Source organism: Callospermophilus lateralis, chromosome 19 (assembly GCF_048772815.1).
Source record: "Callospermophilus lateralis isolate mCalLat2 chromosome 19, mCalLat2.hap1, whole genome shotgun sequence".
Taxonomy (NCBI): Eukaryota; Metazoa; Chordata; class Mammalia; order Rodentia; family Sciuridae; genus Callospermophilus; species Callospermophilus lateralis.
In genome coordinates this window covers 15348612-15373492 of record NC_135323.1, presented here as the reverse complement: position 1 = coordinate 15373492, position 24881 = coordinate 15348612, and the positions used below count along the sequence as shown (strand labels likewise).

The 24881-nt window shown below is 50.8% G+C and overlaps 2 protein-coding genes across 2 annotated transcripts in view; both read right to left on the bottom strand.

The window, feature by feature from the left end:
• Positions 1–4245: 4245 nt before the first annotated feature.
• On the bottom strand, positions 4246–18582 carry Sdr42e2 (short chain dehydrogenase/reductase family 42E, member 2). Its single transcript, XM_076840768.2, has 12 exons — positions 18528–18582; positions 18061–18245; positions 17475–17570; positions 15525–15582; positions 14808–14926; positions 14111–14186; positions 11398–11480; positions 9845–9982; positions 9353–9418; positions 8414–8477; positions 7002–7075; positions 4246–4500 (listed from the first exon to the last, which is right to left on the bottom strand). Exons 1-12 carry the CDS (start codon positions 18580–18582, stop codon positions 4246–4248), a joined length of 1269 nt encoding a protein of 422 aa, XP_076696883.2.
• A 5799-nt stretch (positions 18583–24381) lies between these two features.
• Vwa3a (von Willebrand factor A domain containing 3A) overlaps positions 24382–24881 on the bottom strand; it is a 51797-nt gene continuing 51297 nt past the window's right edge. Inside the window, exon 33 of the mRNA XM_076840482.2 lies at positions 24382–24651. The gene's annotated coding sequence lies outside the window, so the exon portion shown is untranslated. The remainder of the gene's footprint in view (positions 24652–24881) is intronic.

The following is a 24881-nucleotide window of genomic DNA, read 5'->3' as shown; positions in this document are numbered from 1 at the left end:
TTGGGAGAAAGGACAGTGGTTTATACCATGGTGGTGGCAGTATGTAGGACTGAAGGGTGCCAGAAAGACATTGTGGAGGTGGCTCTGACAGAACTCACCGGTGAGATTGTGAGGAGGAATGTTTCAAAATGATACCCAGGGGCCAGGCCCGGCAGCACACCCCAGCAGCTCAGGAGGCAGGAGGATCATGAGTTCAAAGCCAGCCTCAGCAAAGCAAGGCATTCAGCAATTCATTGCGACCCTGTCCCTAAATAAAATAGGGCTGGGGATGTGGCTCAGTGGTAAAGTACCGCCCCCTACCCCCCCCCCCCCCAAAATAAAAAAGCTACCCAGGGGCTGGGCCTAGGTCACTAATGGCTAATGTGACTCTCCTCTTCCAGGGATGATGGAATACAAGGCAGAGAAAGGATGGGTTTATGGGAAAGATGATAAATTCAGTTTCAGTTTGGTTCACATTGAATTTGAGGTGCTTGTGGGATAATAGATAAAACCCAAAGTTGGACACAGGAGTCTGGAGGTGGAGGCTGGGGGTGAAGCTCAGTAGAAGAGCTCTTGCCTAGCATGTGTGAGGCCCTGGGTTCAAGTTCAACCTCTGGCAATGAAAAAGAAGTCTGGAGGTCAAGAAAGCACTCTGAGCAGATGATACAGGTTTGGGAGGCACAAGAGACTGAGGCCTTGGGAGTGGACGAACTCGCCCAGGAAGACCAGAGGGAGACAGAGTCCCGAGGAACCAAGAAGAATGTTAAGGAGTTCTACAGGAACCGACTATACTGAATACTAGGAAGAGGTTTGGCAAGATAGAGACTAGCTTTATGATTTATGGGCAAGGTCATTAATGACCTGGATTAGAGCCTTGTTGAAATGGGTTGAAGAAATGGAAACACAAGTATAGAGAACTCATCACAAAATTTTGTTAAGGGAGGGAGAAATAAATAGAGAGGGAATAGGGAGTCAAGGGAGGACATGTTTATATAATTTTGTTTTTCAGTATTGGAAATTGAACCCAGGGCCCCATACACACACAAGCTAGGCAAGCACTCTACCATTGGGCTACATCTCCAGCTCTCAGGAGGACATTTTAGATGCCCCGCATTGGATCTATAATTGGTAATAGCTTCAGTACTGACGGGGAAAGCTTGTCACTTTGCCTTGATGTTCCATTCTGATTGGTGATTCTGTTTCTTCATTCATGTTTCTCTTAGTGCCTTCAAATAAGCTAGGACTTCCTCCCACTCAGAACCTCATGGAGGCTGATTATCTGGGGGAGTCTCTAAATACTTTTTTTTAATTAAAAATTTTTTTTAGTTGTAATTGGACACAATACCTTTATTTATTTGGTTTTTAAATGTGGTGCAGAGGATCAAACCCAGCGCCTTGCACATGGAGGCGAGCGCTCTACCATTGAGCCACAACCCCCGCTCTTCTAAATACTTTTCAATCTGTCTATTGGTGTCAGCTTCCTTTAGGAAGCTTTCTTGGCATAGGAACCTATGTTGCCTTCCAGATCAGGGTTTAGACATTTTACTTTCAGAGCCTCAGAGAAGCAATGGCTTGGAGAAATCTAGAAAACAAAGAAATTGATCCTTGGCTTTGGGGTTTCAAAGGGTGAGGTCAGGAAGTACACAAAAGATCTAGAAGATAATGTGAACAGTGTGAGTCTGTTTTTTCTACACTGAGAACAGATTACTCAGGCTAGGTGCGGTGGTGCAGCCTTGTAATCCCAGGGGCTAGGGAGGCTGAGTCAGGAGGATCACAAGTTCAAAGCATAGCCTCAGAAAAAGTGAGGCACTAGGCAACTAAGTGAGACCCTGTCTCTAAATAAAATAGAAAATAGGCCTGGGGAAGTGGCTCAATGGTTGAGTATCCATGAGTTCAATCGCTAGAACTAAAAAAAAAAAAAAAAAAAAAAAAAAAAACTCAAGATTGGTAGAGAGTGGAAATAGAGAAAAGAAGGAGGTGAGTTTAGATGCAAATGTGCTACAAGCGTAGGGGTGAGGCCAGAAAGAGAGCCCAAGGACTGCCAGCCTCAAACAGACTGAGGATTGTTGATATGAGAGAAAGAGGTAGATCCCAGACCTGGCAAGGTCAGGGTAGAGGGGGAGTCCCCTCAACCCTGGGTGCGATGGCATTCGAGCTCCCCCCTGGAGGGGGGAGTCCCCCTCCACCCTGGGGCTGGTGGGGAGCTCCCCCAGACACCCAGGTTAGAGGGAACTCCCCCATGGAGTGGGGAGTCCCCTATATCCTGGCTGAGATGGTGTATACAGAGCTCCCCTGAAATCCAGGTTAGAGGGACCTACCCCCTGGATGGGGGAGTCCCCTCTACCCTGGGTGCAATGGAAAGCTCCCTGGACACCCAGGTTAGAGGGACCTCCCCTCTAGAGGGGGGAGTCCCCTCTACCCTGGGTGCGATGGTGTACAGAGCTTCCCCTGACACCCAGGTTAGAGGGATCTCATCCCTAGAGGTGGGAGTCCCCTCTACCCCAGATGCGGTGGGGAGCTCCCCCACCACCGACACCCAGGTCTGAGGGACCTCACCCCTAGAGGGGGGGTCCCCTCTATGCCGGGTGCGGGTTCAGAACAGAAATAAGCAAGTGTTGTAGTTTGGCCTGTGGCTTGGGAAGCTTCTTCAAGTTACTCCCGCTGCAGAGAAGTAACCCCCACTCTGCCCTGCTCTTTGACATTAAATCCAGCCCCATATTCCTCATCTAAAATGTCAACAATAATAAACTATATTATAAGGGTGGCCGTGACAATTAAATAAGATCATATAGATGAAAATCCTTGCAAGCTGTCAAACATTAAACAGTCAAGAAGGATTATTATTGATCTTTAAAACATTATATACACACATGCAATGCCACCTAGAAGACCAGCATGCCATTTTAAGCTCCTTCATAAACTGTCTTCCTTGTTCATCAGAGTCACATTCTGAGATGATCGATGACTGCCATAGTTGGTATGACTGCTCTAGTTGATTAGCACATTCCTTCCCTTCCACCACAGGATTGTGATGGCTTTCTCTTCTGCCACGATCCGTGGTGTTTGCTCAGTCAATTCCACCTCTGCACATTATGGTATACATATTTACATGGATCTATTTACACACTCAAATCTTGGTATTCACAGTTGATTTCAACATGATAAGAGGTGCAATTTCTATGGGGAGCAGGGTTGATTAACAAATTCTGTGGTCTTAACCTTTATAGATGACAGAGATCAATCACCACTACCCCTCATTAACAAATAGGAACAATACTAAGTCATAAAATATGACCAATTAAACTGTTTTCCCCATTATAACTATATTGCTACTTTTTGGAGACATCCAATACTTGACAAAGTTTCTTTCATGCTGCCCGATCTGGAATTGAAACTTGTGTTTACCATGCTGAATCATTTCCAGAATCATAAACCGGGAACCCCCAAAAGCCAAGTTGGGCTGGGCAGAAAGAAGCCTGCCTGGGTCTCTGGGTACCTCCAAGCTCCAACTCGTTTGAATGGGAGAACCCACAACTTTTGAATGAGGAGGATCAAAACGCAAAGTTACTAAAATGGGTTTAACCCAAGATTCTGAAACGATATCATGATGAAGATGCCCAAAGAAGCTCGAGAGGGGTGGAAGATCTGCTATCCCGGGAAATGGCTGCAGGAAACGCAAACTCCATAGACGCCACCCACAGGTACTGGCCCACAGACTCCCCATCCGGGAGGCGGGGCTAGAAGGGGGTGGAGCCAGAGGGAGTGGGCGGGGCCAGGGCCGCATTACAACAGGGGAGGGAATGGACACCGGAGGAAGAGCCAATCCAGTCCCAGAAGGAGAACCCAAAGGATGGGCTCAAGCGTAGGGGTGAGGCCAGAAAGTGGGCAGAGCCAGAGCAGGGAAGCGTCCAGGGGGCGGGCCGGGACTGGGCAGGCGTGGGAAGGCCGGGAAGGCCTGGAAAACCCAGCAGGCTGAGGCTGGGACTCTCAGAAACTGGGCCAGGTCGGGGGGAGGCGCAAGAGGCGGGGCCGGGACGCAGAGGGCGGATCAAGGGCGTGGCTAGGGCGCGGGCGGCAAGCGGGGGCGTGCCCAAACACGGAGGGCGGGGCGAGTACAACCCAGAAGTCTGATGGGGGCGTGGCTAGGCCCAAGGGGCGGGGTCAGGACCCAGAGGCCGGTCCAAATCCCGAGGGCCAGGAGGGGAGGGTACTAGCACCGAGAACCCGGCAGACAGAACTGAGCAGGCGCTCCAGAGTGGCGAGAGGTCAGAGGCGCCTCCCCGCCGCCTGCACGGGCTGCAGGCCTAGGAAATGCAGGGCGAGGCCGAGCAGGCCCAGGAGAAGCAGCAGCCCGAGCAGCAGCCGCAGGAGCGTCTGCGAGGTGGAGCCGCTGGGCTGCCGGGTCGTGGACTGCACGTACCGCTCCACCGCGTCAGCGAAGCTGAACTTTTCTGGAGAGTAGCCCAACTGAGCACGGGCCTTGGCGATCTGGAAGGTGTGCGTCACTGCCACGCTGAGCACCTGCGGGAGAGGCGGGACAGCCAAGGGCCGGGCTAGTGGACAGGGCGAGCATCCTCGACCTTGTTGTTTGTGGAGAGGGAAAAGAGAACTTTGGCATTGCGCCTCCATCACACAGAGATTTTAAAGGACTGCTGCGTCTTGCTCCTGCAGTGTCCCAATGGGCAGGGGTTCAATCCCTCCCAGCTAATTAGCTGTGCGTCCCTAAGACAGGAATTCAATTATGCACAAGTGATCACTCTCTAAGGTGTGATCTGCATTTTCCCTGCCACTGGGGCCCACAATCTTCAAGAGTAATAATGACAGCTATCATGAAACATACCATGTGCTTGCCTTGGGCTCAAACTTTTATATGCCTTATTTTATTTACTCTTCTAAGATGGCACCATCTCCTCTGGGCATATTTGAAAATTGAAGATCAGAGGGCTTAAATGACTTGCCCAGGGTCACACAGGACAGCTAATTCTATCTAGCCCATGTTCTTCCCTGCCATACTGGGTTTGGAGATTCCCTCTCACAAGTCTCATTTCTTCCTCTCTTGTTTCTCAGCTGGACATTGGGGAAGGGTCCACCAGCTGCTTGATTCTCCCATGGCACTTTAAATAGTCTCTGGGGTCAAGCACCTGGTCTTGGACACTTCCGTGGGACAGGGAGAGAGGCCAGCTCTTGTTCTTTTGGGCACCAGTTAGTTCAGGGATTTGGGGAGTGCAGATGTAGGCTTATTTTTAGCTGAGTTAATATTCCAAACATATTTATTGACTCCCTATTATATAGAGATATAGCTGTGAACTAACACAGGCCCCGGCACACAATATTCTCAGAGATCAGGCTTAAATGTGACCTCATTCCTGACTTCCTCAGAGCTGGCTTAGGTGTCCCTTTTGCATACTTGGCATTCCTCATCATTTCTCTGGGTAGTTGTCATCACAGTGTGTGGAGTTGCCTGGTTTATGATAAGGATGCCTTCCTTTTTAGACTGTGAGATCTCTGGGGGTAAGGACCATCTTCTTGCCTCCATTGCTTATCAGGTACCTGGCACACAGTAAGTGCTCAATAAATGATAAATGAAAACCTGTAAATCAAACTGGAAAGCTGATTGGTATGTCACAGACTAGCCAGCAGAGGGTGCCTAAACCACAGCTGAAAAACTTCCCCAGCTAACTGAGATCTTCTGCTCCTGAGCTGATCAAGGAAATCTACCACTTAGACAGGAGGGAGTGGGGCCAAGTTTTTGCCTGACCACAATCCAGTAGCACCTTGGCAGCTCTTTTGCACTACCAGGTGTGGATCCTGATGCACTTGGCAAGCTAGCGATTAAGCCTGGAGTTATTTAGGTCTGGGTTTGAATCCCAGCAACATTGAGTGAGCATGGGCAGGTTATTTCACTATGTGTCTCATTTCCTCCTCTGCAAATGGACATAACAGAATCTACAACTGACCACAGCAATGAAAATGAAATGGCATTCAGAGACTGGGCCTAGCATTCTCACTACCACTCCATAGATGATCATTCTCTCTGCTGGTCTGGAGGGCTCAAAGGAGAAATTATAGGTAGGTAACTCCCTCCTCCCTCCTCCTGGGTCAGAAAGCTCTAGACCTGAAGTCCAGTCAATTCCAGTAGGGTGTGACCTTGGGCAAACTACTAATTTCTCTAACGATGCTCAGTGTCTCATGAGTGGAGAGCATAACCATTTGCCTTTCCTAATGTAGCAGGGCATCAGAGAGCATCAAAGGGGACAGTGGACTCAAGGGTTTTTGCAAATAACCCCAAACACCAGCTGTTGTGCTACTGTTTGAAATCTGAATTAAAATAGCCTCTCTTTTAAGCTATATGTGCCAAGCAAATATAAAACTGTATCTTTGCTGGGTGTTGTGACACTCACCTGTAATCCCAGCAATTCAGAGAGGCAGAAGTGGGAGGATCACAAGTTCTAGCTCAGCCTTGGCCACTTAGCAAGGCCCTGTCTTAAAATAAATAAAAAGGCTGGGGGTGTAGCTCAGTGGTAGAGTACCTTGGGTTCAATCTCTAGTAGCACAAAACCAAACGACCTGCATCATCATTACTATAAGTATTCTGTACACAGTAGGTCTATACTTATTATCCAGTAAGCATGAACTGAGGTTGGGCCCACCAGATCTTGTGTGTGTGTGTGCATGTGGATGTGTGCCTGTGCACATGTATTGAGAGTTGATGATGGGGTTGGTGGTGTTCAAAAGCCTGAATGTCACAGAGCTTGCTTTTGGGCTCCTCCAGTCTGTCTGGAAAACTAAGTTGCGTATGAGTGAAATAAGGCATGCCGGACTAGCTTGCACCAGGAGGGCACAACCAGAGCTGTGATTGGGATGATTATAAAGGTCCTGGACCAAATCTGGGACTAAACAGAGGGTTCTGAGACCTTAGCCAAGTATTCAGCTGTGCTGTCCAGGATGAGGCGGCAGTGGGGGGGGGGGCGGGGGAAGAGGGAGTTCAGGGCCAGGGTCTTCCCTGTTAGCAGCCCACTTACCTCACTGCGAGTGAGCAGAGGGGGGACACTGCAGACAGGCCGAAGGATCAGGTGCAGGAACTCCATCACGGTGGCTGTGGGGAGAGGGGCCAGGGACAAGGGCCTCCCTCAGTGCAAACTTCAGGAGGCCCTCAGAGACCTATCAATGGGGGACATTATTTGCTTTGCCCTTTTGCAAAAGTCATTGGATTCCTTTCAATTAGCAGCACATGCTGGGGTACTTTCGTAGCTGGGGACCAAGTCACAAATAAACCTGCTATGGCAGTAATATTAAGGACAGACGTTTGGGGCTGGGGCGCAGTGGTAGAGCGCTCACCTCGCACAGGTGGGGCACTGAGTTTGATCCTCAGCATCACTTAAACATAAATAAATAAATAAATAAATAAATAAATAGTGTCCATCTACAACTTAAAAAAATTTGAAAAAAAAAAAAAGAAATTTAGGTAAATGTGAGCCGACTCGAAGTCTTCTCTAGAATTGCTCTCCTATTCTCTTGAGAACAGTGCAGTGGGCCATTTTAAGAAGTACTGCATGGGCTGGGGATGTGGCTCTGGGTTGAGCATCCCTGGGTTCAATCCCTGGTACAAACACAAAAAAAGAAATACTGCCACTTCCCTCCCACCCGTTTCCCGCTGATCCTGACATCACTGTCTAAGGTTTGCCTAGAGACTCTGTTCAGAGTCCCAGGGGGGCGGTCAGCAGTGTCAACCACTGTGGCAACGCTGCACATGAGAAGTCACCCTGTGCGTGGGTGTGCCCAGGAGGACACGTTTGCAAATGTGGTGCATTTAAAATATAGCAGATTCCGCCAAAGGTGGGTCAGGATCACAGCCATTTGTGACTTGAGGGCTACCTGTCCCCTTGGGCTGATCACTCCGTGCCCGATGTCTGCTCTACATTCCAGCTGGAAGAGGCCAGCAAAGGGCACTGGGGGTGGGACGGAGGACAGAAGCCAGGACACTGTGGAGAGGGGCGTGGGAGCAGGGGCTGACCTTCAGGATAAGCAGGAGAATCTAGGGTCAAAAGGAAGTTCCATGTGTCCCAAAGCAACCCTAACTTCAAGGTGACCTTGGGGAGAGGGCAACTCCAGGGCTCCCTCTCCCCTTGTCTGGCGTGTCTCCCCAGCTGTAGGGAGCCAGCCGTGCCTAGGCCTTGCAAGTGGGTTAGAGTGTAAACAGGCCCGGGCCCATGGTGAGGAAAGTGAGGTGCCTTTGGAGCCTACATTAGAGGCCCCACATGTTCAAGGGCAGGGTAGGGCTTGGCTCACCTGCACGGCCTCTTTAAGTTTTGGGCCCTTGATACCTCCACCCCACACTCCCTTATCTTAGTCCTGGTCCTGAATTTCAAATAGGATAAAGCACTCACACGTACACCTAGCACATGGAGGCCTTCATACACTCTCCTCTCCTTACCTGCCAGGTAAACCCAGGAAGTAGGCACCTGGATCCATGGCTGGTGGTACCCCAGCTTCTCAAACTGCAAGGGAACACGGCCTGAGATGAGATAGGTTGTCCACCTGCTCCTCCTACCCTGGGGCCCGCAGAAGACCCCACCAACCCGCAGCCAGCCCCATGCCTGCACCAGTCTTGAAATGAAATCTCTCCTTGGTCTGGACGGCTCATGGCATGAGTTGAATGCATGGGATGAGTTTGAACCTGGGCTCATTCACATTATTTAATTATTATTTACATCTGCCCACACCTGAAGACACTCCCAGGTACTGAAGTAAAATCGATTTTTCTAGAATCGACTTATCTGTTAAAGTGGGGGTGGGGGTGGGGGAAGACCCAGTAAATGTGTGGAAGATGGCAGGACAGTTCTGAAGGATCATTCCAGGATGAATTGTGTATCAGCATGGAGTCTAGCCACAGAATGCATTATTTTGGCAATAAAAAGGAATGAGCTGTAATCACAGAAGCTCCGGAGGCTGAAGCTGGAGGATCACAAGTTCAACTTAGTGAGGCCCTAAGCAATTTAGTGAGACCCTGTCTCTAAATAAAATATTAAAAAGGGCTGTGGGTGTGGCTCAGTGGCAGAGCACTTGCCTAGCCCGCGCAAGGCCCCTGCGTTTCATCCCCAGTACCACAAAATATAAAACTCCACAGGGCTCGAAGCCAACGTGAATCAGGAGGCAAGTCAGGAAGGAGCTGTGACAAGCTGGGTAAATACATGGCCTTACCCAGGGGCAGCCTCAGCTCAGCTGCAGCCAGTTCCCATCTCGCTCAGGGGACAGTGTTGCCAGAGCTGGTTTGTAATATGAAATCTGATTTTTTGGAAGCAGGAGAGTTGACAGGGAGAGATGACAGGATTGCAGGTACCTACTCTAGGATCGGGTGGTGCTTGATACCTACCAGGGGTGCCATCCACTCAAAGAGGTTGACGCTTTCCCCGTCATTGATGTAGTAGGCCTGCCCGCTCTGAGGGGGACACAGGGAGGGGGACAGTCAGGCATCTGCCAATCTGTTGACCCCACCCTTTCCAATGGCTCTCAGCAGCTGCTCTAACCCCCTCGTTGTCTTGAGCAACCCCCAGGCCCGGGGACAGACCTGAGCCACTCCCTGTGAATTCTGGGGCCACCATACCGTGGGATCCCAATGCAGTCATCTAACCTCTCTGTACCTTACTTTACCTGAAAAACAGGGAGAAACTAATGAAATTTCCCTTTTGGGCTGCTGTGAAGACCCAATGTGACAATATATGCAAAATGCTTAGCATTGGGTGGCTGTCATTTTGGAATCAACGCCAGCCTCACAGGATCTTTGTGAAGAGGTAATAATGCCCACTGGGGACCCAACAACCCTGGGGAACCCCTGCCTGCAGCCTGTGGGACATCAGAGACTCACGGCCACGTAGCCCTTGGCCGCCGTGAGGGCCTCTGCTGCCAGCACGTGAGCCTGCACCAGATTGCAGACGTGGACCCAGTTCATCCGTGTCCTGCGGTCCCCAAATCGGAACATCAACAGCCTCCTCTTGATGTGGCTCTGGCACAGGGTGAGGGGGCAGTAAACGCAGGGACTCAGTCTGGGGTGGCTTTACATTCCCTCCGATGCCCACGGTCCCAAGCGTCTGGCTCCAGGCCAAGCCCCTTGTATCACCAATGCCACTCAGCTGGAGACATCCTGCCCTGGCACCACCTTTGATGTCCCCGCCTTCTGTCACACCCCACCTCTGACCCATCTGCAAGTCCAGGTGGCCCTGCTCTTAGGATTTACCCAGATTCCGGCCACTTGTGACCCTGACCGCTGCCCTCATCTCCCACCTGGACACTGACCACAGCTTCCTGACCCTCAGCCGATCCCACACAGTGGGGCCCATTTATTCCCAAGGCAGACCATGTCTCTCCTGGCTGGAATCATCCCTGGGTGTCCAGCTTGCCACTGAAAGCTGATGTCCTGACAGATGGCCAAGAAGCCCTTCCTGGTCAGGCCCCAGGGACTTAGCCTCCTACTGATGACTATGGCTTATCATCCGCCTCCTTGTTGAGAACAGAAGCCCACAGCACGGGAGTCCTCTGCTTTGTTCACTGATCTGTCTCAAAATCTAGAGCCGTCCCAAGCACATAGTAGGAATTCAACAAATATTTGTTGAATGAATAACTAAAGGGAGGCGGGAAGGAGTCACTGGGGTTGACCTCACATCCCCACAAGAACCTGATCAACTTAAAAAACAGAAAACAGACCTAAGGAGCCCGCCGAGGTGTGTTCTGAAACCGCAGACTGCAGCGTCACCCCTGGTGGCCCCCGTTCCCCCCAGGGCCTTCCACTCCCAGATGAGACTCAGCCACAGGAACCTCTTGGTGCTTCCCACATTGGCCAGGACCTTTCTCATTTCTCGGTGGGTGTCTGAGCTGCCTCCTCTACCTGGTCTACCTTCTCCCTGCCACCCCACTCCCCCCATTAATCCCTCAAGGAAGCCCTCCAGGGCCCCTCGCCAGGCTCATCTTTTCATCTCCCTGTGCCCAGCCCTCACCATGCTGAGGCTGTAAACATGGTGGTATGTGTCGCTCTAACCAGGCTGTGAGCAATGTGAGGACAGGACCTTGTGGCTCTATGCCCTATACCTAGCCTTTTCTAGAGAAGGTTTTCTGTAGCAAGACCCTTGCTGCTAGTGTGAGATGACCCACACAGTCTCCGGGGGATCCATGTGTGAGCGGGGGCAATAGGCTCCCCTCTGTCTCCCCACCCCACGCCTCGGCCTGTCTAGCAAACGTGATGGCTCTGCTCCTGGTAAGGCTGAGGAGCCCATGAACTGCTGGGGTCATGGGCATCCGAGGGTCCCAGGCTCCAGACACTCTGCCTCCAGCTCTATATGGTGACCACGGACAGGGAGGCCCCGTCACTGTTGCTTATCAACTGGCTTCCTCTGCCTGGGGTCCTGGGAGGCTGGGGTGACATACCGCCACTCGGGGTAGGTGCCTCTGCTCTTCAGGGCCGTAGATCCCTGGGGGCCGCAGCACACAGGTCCGAAGAATACCCCCTCCTAGGACATAGGGGTGGGTGGTCAGGAGACTGGGGAGGACATCAGGGAAGGGAAGCACCGTGCTGTCTACACCTCCTGGGCCTTCTCTGGTGTAGACCACCCTCTACCACTGGCAGCCCACCCTCCTGTGGGGAGACTCTCTCTGCAAAGTCTTGGGGGATAGCCTTCTAGATGGTGGCCATGGGACTCTTTCACCTAAAAGCAATACTGAGCATCATTATCACCAAGACCCAAATCCTAGAAGGCCCACCCTAAAGAGACTGGTCCTCAGCTCCTGCCACCCAGGTCCTTGAACTGCCCCAACTCTGTCCTTTCCAAGACCTGTTGGCCATTTTTCTGGAAATCTATTTTCTAGAAGCTTTGCCACATTCTTCCAACACGTGAGCCAGGGCTGGTGTCACTGCATCAACGCAACACCTGACTGCTACATCCCCCAACGTCCTCACTTGACAATGAGGCCCAGAATGGCAGGTGAAATGGTGGCCCCCCCTCAAAAAAGACATCCACATTCCAGAATCTGCAAATGTGACCCTATTTGGAAAGAAGGTCTTTGTAGTTGTAATCTGGATCTTTAGATCATCCTGTATTATGCAGCTGATGACAAAAGCCCTTATAAGAGATGCTCAGAGGGTCTGGGGTTGTAGCTCAGTGGTAGAGTGCTTGCCTTGCATACACAAGGCCCTGGGTTCAATCCTCAGCACTATATAAACTTAAAAAAGAGAGAGAGAGAGATACTCAGAGAAGAGGTGGCAGGTTAAGATGGAGGCAGGGCTGGAGTTGGATTTTTTCCCCTTTTTAAAAATGTTTTGTGAAGTTTATTCAAAGTTATTGTTGTAACTAAAATTTCCCTTTTGATACTAGGCATTGAACCCAGGGGTGCTTTACCACTAACCTACAACCCAGCCCTTTTAATTTCTTTTATTTATTTTTTTGAGACAGGTTCTCACTAAGTTGCCTTGGGCCTCGCTAAGGTGCTGAGGCTGGCCTTGAACTTGCGATCCTCCTGCCTCAGGCTCCTGAGTTGCTGGAATTGCAGGTGTGTGCCACCATGTCCAACTAGGGCAAGGAATTCAGCAGCCACAAACCACGGAATGCCCAGGACCACCAGAAACTGGAGGAGACATGGAAGGACTCTCCCCTAGAGCCTTCAGAGGGAGGTGGCCCAGCTCACACCTTGATTTCAGGATCTTGGCCTCCAGATGACTCCAGAAGAAATTTCTGTTGTTTTAAGACTCTGAATTTGTGGTAGCCATAGGTCACTAACATGCCCAGAGACAGGAGGACACAACTGCATGATGCTGAGCTGGGATCTAGATCTCAGACTCAGCATCAATGTCAATGTCACAGGGTCCTCTGTGCCAATTTAGAGGGACAGTCCCAGCGACCAGCTTGGGTAGTAGGAACTGGAAATCATCTGGGGTGAATATGGCTGGACTCCTGGAAGGCAGGTGTCAGGTGAGCTGCCCTGTAAACAACCTGCAGCTAAGTTTAAACTCTGGGTCCCCGGGGCATGGTGGAGGGAGGTCAGGTTGCATCTGACAGTGGCCAGTGGGGCACTGGGCAGCCACGTCACAGAGGGGCCGGGCCCAGGGTATCCATGACTCTCCTGACCGTGGAAAGCTGTGGATGCTCATATAAATTATTCTCAGCCGGAGGATTAGGTGTCTGGCATGCAGGCTGTGGTTGAAGTGGGGAGGCCCCAGGTAGAAAAGAGAATTCAAGCAGACCCTGTGGATGTTCCCACTGGGATCAGAGGTGGACGCCTGGCTGGCCCAGGGTATCAGGGGCTGGGGAACATTTTAGAAAAACATGCCCGTGCTTTAGAGACCTGCTCTTCTGTGCCTAACGTGCAGCATAGTGGTTAAACTCCACGCTCTGGCAGAGACTCCCCTGGGGTTCAAATTCCACCTCAACAACTTCACAATGGTGTGACCTTGAGTTAAGCCAGTTATTTGGTCTCGGTTTTCTCACCTGTAAACTAGAACTAATGATTTCAAATATCCCTTGCTCTCTAAACTGGCTTGGCTCTCAAGTTTAGATGATTTTGATCATAAAGGGAAACTAAGCCATCTGATTCTCTTTTGTTTCTGAATTTCAGAAAGCTTTCAGAGCTTTTTGCATATAAGATTAGCATGCAATATAGGACCTGGTGTGTAGTAAGCACTCAATAAATGTGGACTGTTCACATTCTGTTATTATTTCTCTATAACCAGAAGAGAGGATGCAGTGAGGTAGCAGAGGCAGATTTTTCTGGAAAGTTATTGAAGGTTAGACTTTCAGGTTCTTCGTTTGCACCACCCTTCCACAGGGTTCAGCTCATTCTATATTTAATTTGTTGTACCCCTTTTATCTAAAGAGGATCCCTACACCTGGATCCACTCCTATGAGACAAGAAAGAGACCTCAACCTTGGGTGAACCCCAGCATCTTCCCCACCAGATGGGCAGAGGCTGGACCAGACTCTTTTGAGACTGCCTTGCTGCAGGGGAAACATAGCAGGTGCTCAGGATGCTCTGAATGATGAAAAGCCGAAACCCTGGGGACTGTCCCTTGGAAGGAAGGCAGGTCCAGACACATGTCAGCGAGAACCACAATCACATGGGCATTTCAGAGAAGGCCCCTGGTGCTCACCTGGGAGAGGAGTCCCGTTGGCCATGAGGGTCAACTGGTCAGCGATGGCTTTGGTACGGGAGTAGTGGTCTATGTGCTGCCGGGGGATAAGGAGAACAGAGCCACAAGATGGGGGTCAGCAATGCTGCTGGCAATGCCCGGTCAGCCTGGCCCAGCCCAAGGCTACACCTTGCCTTTCAAATGTGAAGGTGTGGATCTGGGAGATGGCCAAGCCCTGAGCCCCACTGCCTCTCTCTCCCTCTGGGTGGGAGGACAGGGCGTCTCCTTCCAGAGTCACAGGAACAGAAGTGCACTGGATGCAAGGCAGTAAGACAACCAGGGCACCTTGACTCAGGGAGGCTCCTGCCAGCTCCCTATGTCTGCCCTGTGCCACTCACTGGTGCTGGTCACTCACTGGATGAGTTACTTGTTATCCTTTAGTGTTCCTGTGATGTTTTCACACTCATTATCTCATTTCCTGCCTTCCATGACCCCCTGGTAATCATCGCCAGATGAAGAAAACAGAAGTTCAGAGTGGTGAAGCCACTTGCTCAGGGTCACACAGGTCGAAAGGAGCTGGGGCTCAAGGCCAGTGGACTTTCACAACCCCTTCAACTTGACAAACTAAAATAGGATCAGGCCTGTGCCCCCCAGTTTGGGGTATCCCTTCCTGCTGGGACTCACCCTGGTCCCACCCACCCCTTCTGGAGGTCAGTACCTGGTCCAGGGGGAAGTATGGCACCGTGTCCTCATTGCCCTGCTCTATGGGTTTCCCGCCGAATGCCACGTTGACGGTGCTGGTGTAGATGAGCCTCGGAACCCTCCGGCGGACACAGACTGCAGTGATTGACACGTGTGCACCCAGGGCTGAGTGTGAGTGCGCCCACAGGCAAATCCTCTGGTCTCTTTCCATCTTCAACACACACCCCGACCCCCAGACCCTCCCATAATCCAGAGCAGCTCAGGAGGGAAGGTCTCCCCCAACTTGGGATGGGTTGAAGCCTTGCTCCATGGGCCCTTGGGGGCCAGGCCCACTTCCTTCCAGTGTGGCTTTGGCCCCTGAGCCACCCTGCCAGGGACAGGTCAGACGAAAGTCTCACTCAGTGGGGACAGAGAAAAAAAAGGACACTCCAGAATGAGAGAGAAAGTCAAGGTGCAGGACAGGCCCCCAGGGCTCAGGTGAGGGTCTTCCATTAGGGGATTCAGCGACTTGTCTCACTGCCCTCCCCCACCCCCATGTTCCCTGCCACACTGACATTCCCATGCAGGGCCCCGAAAGGTCTGCACACAGGAAGGACGTGCTGCCCACAGGCCCTTGCTGAGCAGGCAGGGCCAGGCCGGGAGGGTAATGCCTCTGTCCCCCGACCCTGTCCCCCGCAGCTGGGCCTGTGGCAGGGGTGGGAGGGAAGGAGAGCACAGTTGGCACACAGCCTACCATCAATCACTAGTTTGGTGCCTCCGACATTTATAGATTCAATCTGTTCTTTTTGCAGCTAAAAGACAAGACGGGTGGGAAGTCATGGTACTGTCTCCTGTCTTGTCCCTGAGGCCAGAGGCTGACCTTAGGGTCAAGCAGGGGAAAGGGGCGGCAGAAAGCCCGGCGGGCACCCCACCACTGTGGGCAGGGGTCCTGGGAGGCCCACAGGGGTGTGGGTACCCAGATCTGCACCACCTCCCCGATGGCCAGGGGGAGGTTCTGTCCCCATTTGGCCCTCAGCTCTCTCATCTGTAAAGTGAGGGTTGACCCTTCAGTGGTCACTGGGATTAAGTAAGACCCTTGGCAGGGGGTGGTGGCTGGCAGAGGGCTGGCCACAGAAGAGTGACTCAAAATATGCTGGATCCTTTTTCTGCTTCCAAAGTCTCAGTTTCCTTCTCTGAAAAATGACAGGAATACTGTCCATTGTAGTTACACTGGGGTGGAAACACCCAGAACAAACTCTGCATAGCAGCTCCCTAGGCCTCAGGGACAGGGCAAGAGCTCTACAATCCTCAATCTCATTTAATCCTTATAAAACCATCAAGAGGTGAGTTCCATATTTATTTCAAGACTATTTTTCTTCTTAGCTGGGCATGGTGGTGTACGCCTGTAATCCCAGTGATGCAGGAGACTGAGGCAGGAGGATCGCAAGTTCAAAGCCAGCTCCAGCAACAGTGAGGCACTAAAGCAACTCAGTTTGAGACCCTGTCTCTAAATAAAATACAAAATGGGGCTGGGGATGGGGCTCAGTGGCCAAGTGCCCTTGAGTTCAATCCCCAGTACCCTCAGTCCCCTCAAAAAATTCAAATAGTCCTGGGGGTGTGGCTCAGTGGAATTGCCTATTATGTGTGAGGTTCTGAGTTCCATCCCAGCTCTTTAAAAAAAAAAAAAAAAAAGCAACAAAGATACTTCAAGCAGTATAATGAAGAGGAAATTTTCTCCCATTCCCGATTCCAAGTCTTCCTTTTCCCTCTCCAGAGGTAACTGTTATTAATAATTTTGTGTATGTTTACAATCTTTGTTTAAATATCAGCATATGTGCCTGTGCCTTTAAATAAACATTTATCCTAGCATTTTTTTTTTTAAAGCCAACAAGATATCAAACACTGTTTTACACCTTGGAGACTGTTCTGCTATGAACACATTCTGAATCACCTCATTTTTTTCTAATGGCTGTGTGGAATTTCACTGTGTGAATTCAAAACAGTTTATTTATTTATTTATATAGATATTTTTTAAAAAATATTTCATGGGCTGGGGATGTGGCTCAAGCAGTAGCGTGCTCGCCTGGCATGTGCGAGGTGTTGGGTTCGATCCTCAGCACCACATACAAATAAGATAAAAATGTTGTGTCCACCGAAAACCAAAAAAGAAATATTTAAAAAAATATATTTCTTAGTTGTCAATGGACCTTTTATTTTATTTATTTAAATGCCGTGCTGAGAATCAAAGCCAGTGCCTCACATGTGCTAGGCAAGTGCTCTACCACTGCACTACAACCGCAGCCCGAAGACTGTTTATTGAAATAGCCCTCAACTGATGGGCATTTAGGTTATCTCCAGGGTTTTGTTAGTAAAAGCGATGTCATCAATATACAAATAAGTATAATTTCTGATTAAAGGGTGTATGTATGTTTTGGTAGATACTGTCACATGGGTTGTAACATAAGTAGTAGTAATGTCCTCACTTTCCAGGCTCAGAGAGGTTAACTTCCTCCAGTTACATAGCTAGAAAGTGGCAGAACTAGTATTCGGTGTGGTGGATGTAGAATGCAGGCTGGGAATACCCAAATCCTTCCTGGAGGAGGTGACAGGCTACAGGTATTCATGGGCACCAGTGGGTCTGAAGGGCAAAGCAAGACTTGAAGCCCACTCTGTCTAACCCCAGGTATGAATGACAGGGCCTCACCCTCTCAGCACCAGACATTCCATAGGAGGCCACATGGAAGACACAGTCCACCCCTTCCAAGGCACGGTGCAGGGCTTCCTCATCTCGGACATCAGCCTAAGACAGAGAAGAAGGAGTAGGGGTAGGAGGTTCAAGTCCAAGGCCAACTGAAATAATAACTCTGCATATTTCCAGGTCCCAGAGCCCGCCCCTGGCCCAGCCCCGGCCAAGCATCTTCACAGTCAGGAAAGGCTGTGGGGCAGGGTTTACTACCTGACTCCATAGTTCACCCTCTTTATCTCTGGTCCCCGTTCATCAGGGTCCCAGGGGCTGCGATGGGCATTTCTCATGCACTATCTCATCAACCCCCTGAGACCCTTGTGAAATAGATATTATTATTGTCCCCTTTCTGTTGATGAGGACACCAAGGTTCAGGGATGTGGAGCCTTGTGACCACAGCTGCCCAGCTGGGAGGTAAGAGGTGGAGCAGGAGTTCAGTCAGTCTGGCTCCAGAGCCTGTGACCTCAAACCCAACCCTGGTTTCACAACAGACACTGTGCCCACCACCACCACCACCACAGGTCCCCCGAGAACCCCGTCCTTGCACCTGGATGAACTCAGTCCTTGGGGGCAGTTCCCACTGGGGTCTGCGTAGATCAAGCAGGATGACAGAAGTGCCACTCTTAGCCAGGCTGGAACCCAGGCTAAAGCCCAGGTAGCCTCCTCCTCCTGTCACCAGAACCTTCTGCCTGGGCGCCGGAGTGGATTTGGACTGAGTCTTCGGCTGTGGTGCTGGTGCTGGGGTTGTTGACCCCCGTCGGGGCCCAGTCCCTGGTGACGGTGCAGTTCCTGGCCCAGGTCCTGACCCAGTTCCTGGGCCAGGTCTCAGAACAGCACCAGCTCCCGGCCCTGGCCCTGGAACCACACTGGGTCCTTGAGCAGCACCAGCTTTTGGCCCAGGCCCTAGAACCACACCAGGCCCTGGTCCAGGCCCTACAACAGCACTGGGTCCTGCTCCAAGCCCTGGACCTGAGACCCCTCCCCTGGCCTGGCAGACAGGGCAGGTCTTCTCGCCCTGGCCTGCAGCTTTGCAGGTCTCTGGGGAGGAGCCTGTGGGGTTGGGCTTCATCCTCTACGGAGCCATGCAGGCCCAGAAGTGGTCCACCTGTGGAGAAGAACAGAAGAAAGAACATTCCAGAACGGTCTCAAGACACACAGGTTATCAGACCCCTAAGGAGGGAGGAGAACTCCAGGTGGAAATCAGAGATCCTCAGGGTTCCCGGTGGACCTGGCTCTTTCAGAACCTCAGGAACTTCCAGGGGAGTTGCTGCCTCTCAAAGAGAGAGAGAGCTGAAGGCAGCAAAGCCTTGGATTTTATGGCCAGGGAAACCAAGGCCCAACGTCACACCACATGACTGAGATTTGTGCCAAACCTTCCTGACTTCCTACCAGTACCTTAAATCCCAGTTCCCATGTAGTACCAGAGGAAGACAGATCCAGTCAGGACCAAGGGGGACCTCAGAAGACTGGGAAGTGAGTGCTTTCTGAATGGGGAGATGGGAAGGCTTCCTGGAGGAGGAAGAAAAAGAGGAGGAGGAGGAGGAGGAGAATCCACATGGGATCCAGAAGGACGCAGTGCCCTGGAAACATGTGCATGATTTCAAGCACTATATGGCCCCCTGCGCTGACACCTGCTGCCTCTGGTTTTCCCAGACCTCCACAGTGCAGGTGGCTGACACCACGTGGTCTCCAGAGCTCCCTGCAGTCTTCAGGGTGAAGTCTGAGGACCTTAGAGACCAGCACTGAGGATCCAGTCTTTACTCAAGACTTACAAGTGAGTCAGGCTTCCATCAGGGTCACCATCATCACCCCATCCTCCCGCTCCATTGGGAGATGAGGCTGGACCAGAGACCAGGTCACCTTAATCATTATGAGAGCTATGACTTCAGGTCTAGTGTGCACCAGGCCCCACCACTGCAGACAGCTACATCTCTGCCCTGTATGGCACACATTGACTGCAGGAAAGAATGGGTGTTCATTGAGTGACTGTCTGATGAACCCCACGGTTGTTGCTGGTGGTGTCACAGGGCAGAGATTCAAGATATAGGGACTGGATCTTGAGTCTCCTGTCACTGCATTGTTTGCCAAAGTTCTAGGTAAGGAATTGAGCCCTGCCACATGCAAGCAGAAGCAGTCATGGATTTAATGGGGTTGGGTCATCTCCAATCACAGTTATCTAGAGGATGAGCCTAATCCCCCCTATAGGGAGGAAACCAATACAGCCCCAGAATGGAGCCCCCCAACTACTCAGGACTAGAGGCCTTGGTGGTGGGGAAGGATCTGTAGGAGGAGAGCTGTACCTACCCTACATTACTTTATGTGGCAAAACCCAGGACCAGCCTCAAGAGCCTCTCCCTGCCCCTTTGGTACCAGGGATTGAATTCAGGGGCACTTAACCCCCCAGCCCTTTTTATTTTGAGACAGGATCTGGCTAAGTTGCTGAGGTTGCCTTCCAACTTGGGATGCTCCTGCCTCAGCCTCCTAAGCAGAGGGGATTACAGGTGTGCACCACCCCGCCGGCTTCAAGTGCTCATTTGCTGGGTGTGCTCTTGGGCAAGATCCTCAAAAACTCACTACATCTAGGTATTCACAGCTGAAGTATGGGCCCATATTACCCTGGCTACTTTGTCTTCCCCACAGGATAGACTGACAGAGGGAACAGAGGCCGAAGCTTTGTGCAAACCACTAGATGACAAGGTGCACGAAGATTTTTGCACCTAGAACAGTGGACACGAAGGCCTCCAGTCAACGGCTGCTGAACAAGTGAAACCACCCTGGCCTGTCCAGTGTAGGGGAGTGCTATGGCCAAGCGCGGGGGCTGACCTCCAGACACAGCTGCATTTAATTCTCCTAGAAATCCTCAGGGACGTAGAGGCTACTGTCCCCATGGTCCAGAGAAGGAAACTGAGGCCCAGCGAACAGTAGGGAACTGTGATGAGTTACAGTAAATGTCTCAGCTGGAATCCAGGTCCAAGGGACCCCAAAGTCAGGTTTGGCTAAATTAGGCCAGGGACAGTCAGGGTCCGTCCCAGCGCGTGTCGCCCTCCTGGTGGCCTAAGGAGGCAGCCTGGGGCGCATTCTCTCCCACTTCCTCCCCAGCCCGCACCGTCTCACCTGGCCCGGGTTCCCGCGGCGCGCTGCGCGCTCCCTGCTCCGGTCTCCGCGCGAAGCCCGGCGCGGCCAAGGCAGGACCTTGTCCCAGAGGGCGGGGCTGGGCGCGGGGACCGCCCCCTGCTCCCTCCGCCCCGCCCTCGCGGGAGCACCTGCGCCCTCCAAGGCTGCGCCCCGCAGGCTCCGCCAGGCCAGCGTGCTCTAGTGGCCCGCGCTTCTGGTGGCGGAAGGACGCATAGCTGCGTGCCCAGCTCTGTCCTGCCTGCACAGTCCCCCCGCCCCGAACCCCACGAAATGGCTTTTCTTCTCCACCAACCATCTATTCTCTCCCAATGTCCCTCTTTGTTCAGCCTGTTCTCCCTCCCTCCTTCCTTCTGTTCCTCATCTCACCATTTTCCCATCTCTCCCTCTAGACGTCTACCCAGTTTACTGACTTTTTTTGCCCATCCATTCATCTTTTCGTCTATCTTTCCATCTGTCTTTGCACCTGTCCAAGCTTCCACCCATTCACAAATCCATCTTGTCTTTAGTCCACCTTCCCCCTACCAATCTTCCATTCACCCACTCATCCTTCCGTCCAACCCTCCGTCTACCCATCCATCCACCTATCCAGCCAACCTTCCATCCATCCAATTCATTCCACATCTTTTTCTTTCCGCCCATACGTCTGCACTTCCTTTCTTGCATTCTTCCACCCATCACTGTGTTCATCCATTCACCAATTCCGTTGTTTCACTTTAAAACAATTTTTGTTTTTAGTTGTAGATGGGCACAATACCTTTGTTTATTTTTGTGTGGTGCTGAGGATTGAACTCAGTGCCCTACACGTGCTAGGCAAGCGCTCTGTACTGAGCTATGTTGCAGGAGGCTCCCCCATTGTTTCACTTTTAATGGTTATTTCCTTAGTGCTGCCCATTCCCCTGCATGGGGAACCCAGATGGTTCCATCATCCCGGGAAAATTCATATTTCAGTGGGAGCAGCAGAGGGGCAGGCATGTATTGAGTTCACAGCGTCAGGGGCTGAGAGCTGTGGTCACTTTGGTCTGAAGAATGTGATTGAAAAATCTCCACCATATGAACCTGCTCCATGGGCACAGGTGTGGGAAGAGAAAAGCAAAGCCTCAGCTCACTCATTCTACCTGCCAGATGGTAAGGTGTCTGCTTAGTCCTGGTAATCTGTTTTAGTACAATTTTAGGAAGCAAACTCAGCAAAGGAGCTGAGTGTGTGTTGGGTACAGGCCACGGGGTATTTAAATCTTGACTTTGTCACTTTTTTTGTGTCTTTGGACAACTACGAAGCTTAATTTCCTTGTCCACACCCTGGAGATGGCATGTGTTTTATAGATGTGACCTTGAGAGCCTGTGGCTTATGTGGTAGAGAACACCAGTACCAGTGCCTGTCCAGTTGATGGTCTACCAATGGCAACTGTTATCCTCTCTGAGAGACTGGGAAGCAAACCCAGTTCCTCTGCTTATCCAGTTCCCAAGCCTGTTTCTGGTGCATCTTTCCAAGTATAAAGACCAGCCTCTTCCTCTCTCACCAGAAGGACCAGAGAATTCATCTTCCCCAGTGATGGCCACCGGTGTTGCCTTGCAAAGGGAAGCATTGCTAACATTACAGCTGTCGTGGGTTGAATTGTGTCCCCTGCAAAATTCAAATGCTCAAATCCCAACCCTAGCACCTCAGAATGTGGAAATAGAGTCGCTGCAGATGTAATTAATTAAGGTGAGGTCGTGTAGGGAGGTGTAGGTGTAGGGAGGCTCCTGTTCAATATGATTGGTGTCCTAATAAGAGGGAAAATTGGGCATGGACATGCACACGAGGGAGCCTCCTGTGAAGTCTGGAGCTCAGTGGCTATGAGCCAGAACCATTAGAAGTGAGAAGCTAGAAGAGATCCTTCCTCCTGCCTTCAGGGTGGGGATGTGTCTCTGCTATTACCTTGATCTTGGACTGGAGGCAATACATTTCTGTTGTTTCAGTCATTCTGTTTGTGGTCCTCTGTTAGGACAGTTCTAGCAAACTAACGCAGCCACTGTCAGCCTGCATTTGTAAAGATGCCCCCGAATGGCATCTAAGACTGACCAGACTGAGATTCACTGCAGCAGGGGCTGTGGTCACCACTGTCTTGCTGGGCACAGCACAGAGCCTAGCCAAAGCAGGAGCTTGTCAAGACTTGGTAAACTGAGTGTTTTTAAATAACTCGACACGTTTTTATGCACGTGCACAAATATATCACCTCCCAAAGGCTCCATTTCTAAACACCATGGTGGGTTAAGTTTGTACTCTCTTAATACCTCACAATGGGGATCAAATTTCAACACACAAACCCCTGGGGGACACACTCAGGCCATATCCAAACCATGAGTATCCCAGTCATATCCCAATGTCATTACTACCCAGATCAAGACTAGTGTTTCCTGCTGAAGACAGCTATACCATGCTCTTTATGTTAATACAAATGCGCACAAATATGCCACAATTTATTTGCTAATTCTACCACTGATGGACATTTGAGTCACTTATAATTTGGGAATTAAAAAAAATATTTATTTAGTTGTAGATGAACGCAGTATCTTTATTTACTTTTATGTGGTGTGAGGATTGAACCCAGTACCTCACACGTCCAAGGCAAGCACTTTACAACTGAGCTACAGCCTAGGCCCCCAATTTGGGGATCTTATAAAAAAGCTACTATCAACATTCTTGCATATGTCTTTTGTTAAATGTATGTCTTAATTTCTCAGAGCAGAATTACTGAATCATAGAGTAAGCATGTGTTTTACTTTAGTAGAAATTGCCAAATAGTTTTCTAAAGGGGTTGAACCAATTTACACTGCCCCCGCCCACCCCAGTAATACATGAGTATCCCACTTGCTCCATATCTCGATGTTGTCTTCTTTGGGGTTTCAGCCATTCTTTTGGGTGTGTAATGGCATCTCACTGTGGTTTTAATTTGCATTGCCGTGACAGGTAAGATTGACGAGCACCTTTGCATATACCTATGGTTCATTCGTGCTTGCTTGAGTCTTTTGTCCATTTTTAAATATTAGGCCATTTATCTTTTTCATATTGATTTGAGTTTCTTTATATGTTCTGGATAGGAGTCTTTTAATAAAGTCTTATCTCACCAAAAATTTTATATACACGCTCACACCAATGATCACTCCAAATAGCTAATGTCAGGCTGGGGGTGTAGCTCAGTGATGGAGCACTTGCCTAGCATGTGCAAGACCCTGGGTGAGATCCCAGTAACTGCCAACAAACAACCAACAATAGACAGAAGAAAAGTTAGTTGTTTTGGCCCTTTTAATGAAATAGAAGCAAGTTTTTAATTTTAGAAAATGATCCCAGATGACAATAATACATGACACAGTTATTTCATATGTGTAGAGTGGGGCTGGGCTCAGAAGATGCAGCCTGATTTTCTCAAGCTTGAGCAGAGCATTGGATCTGGCCTGGGTTCCACAACAGCCTTCAGGTCAGTTTGGTTGAGTGGGATGACATCGCTGAGGCTCACTGTTTCTTCTTCCCCCCAAATGGACTGGCAGTGAATCTGCATCGGCCTGTGGACCAGAGTTTGGGGAAGCACCAGAGACACTGGGAGAAGCAGGCCCATCTGGCTGGTTTCCAGCACTGGGCTCCCACACTCAGCTGGATACTCACTGTTTACCATGCCTCTGCCATGTAGCAGGCTTGGGGACCCACAGATGGTTAGCATATCAGCCTCCTCCTGAGAGAGCCTCAGTCAAGGAGAAGAGTTAGATAATGGAGCAAAGAACCTCAACATGAAATGCTAAGTGCAGCAAGAGGCAGCGTTGGCCAGGATGCTACCAGAGGGTGGCTGGGAGCTTCCAACTCTGCCTGGAAGTTACCAGCTCTAGATGGGTCCCAGGGATACCTCCACAGTGGAGCTGATGTCATCTGACCTGTGCCTTGATGGATGAGCAGGCAGAGGGTGGCAAGAAGGTCATCCCAGGCAGGGGGTTCCATGCAGGGCTTCCCAGGGAGCGACATGTCGCCTTATAGCTGGAGTGTAGGGTGTGTTAGGGGACAGGGCAGGAGAGTGAGGGTAGCCCTAGGGGTGGCCCATGCACAAAGAACAGAGTCTTCCCTTCCTCAGCTTCCAGGGGGTCCTGGTGCCTGGAATTGTGGGTCCAGGACTTTCCATGCACAGGAATCTGTTTCTGCTCCTTGCCCATAAGGACAGCTGTCTACAGAGCGTGCTGCCTGGCCTCTAGTGGGCAATCTGTCCTCTT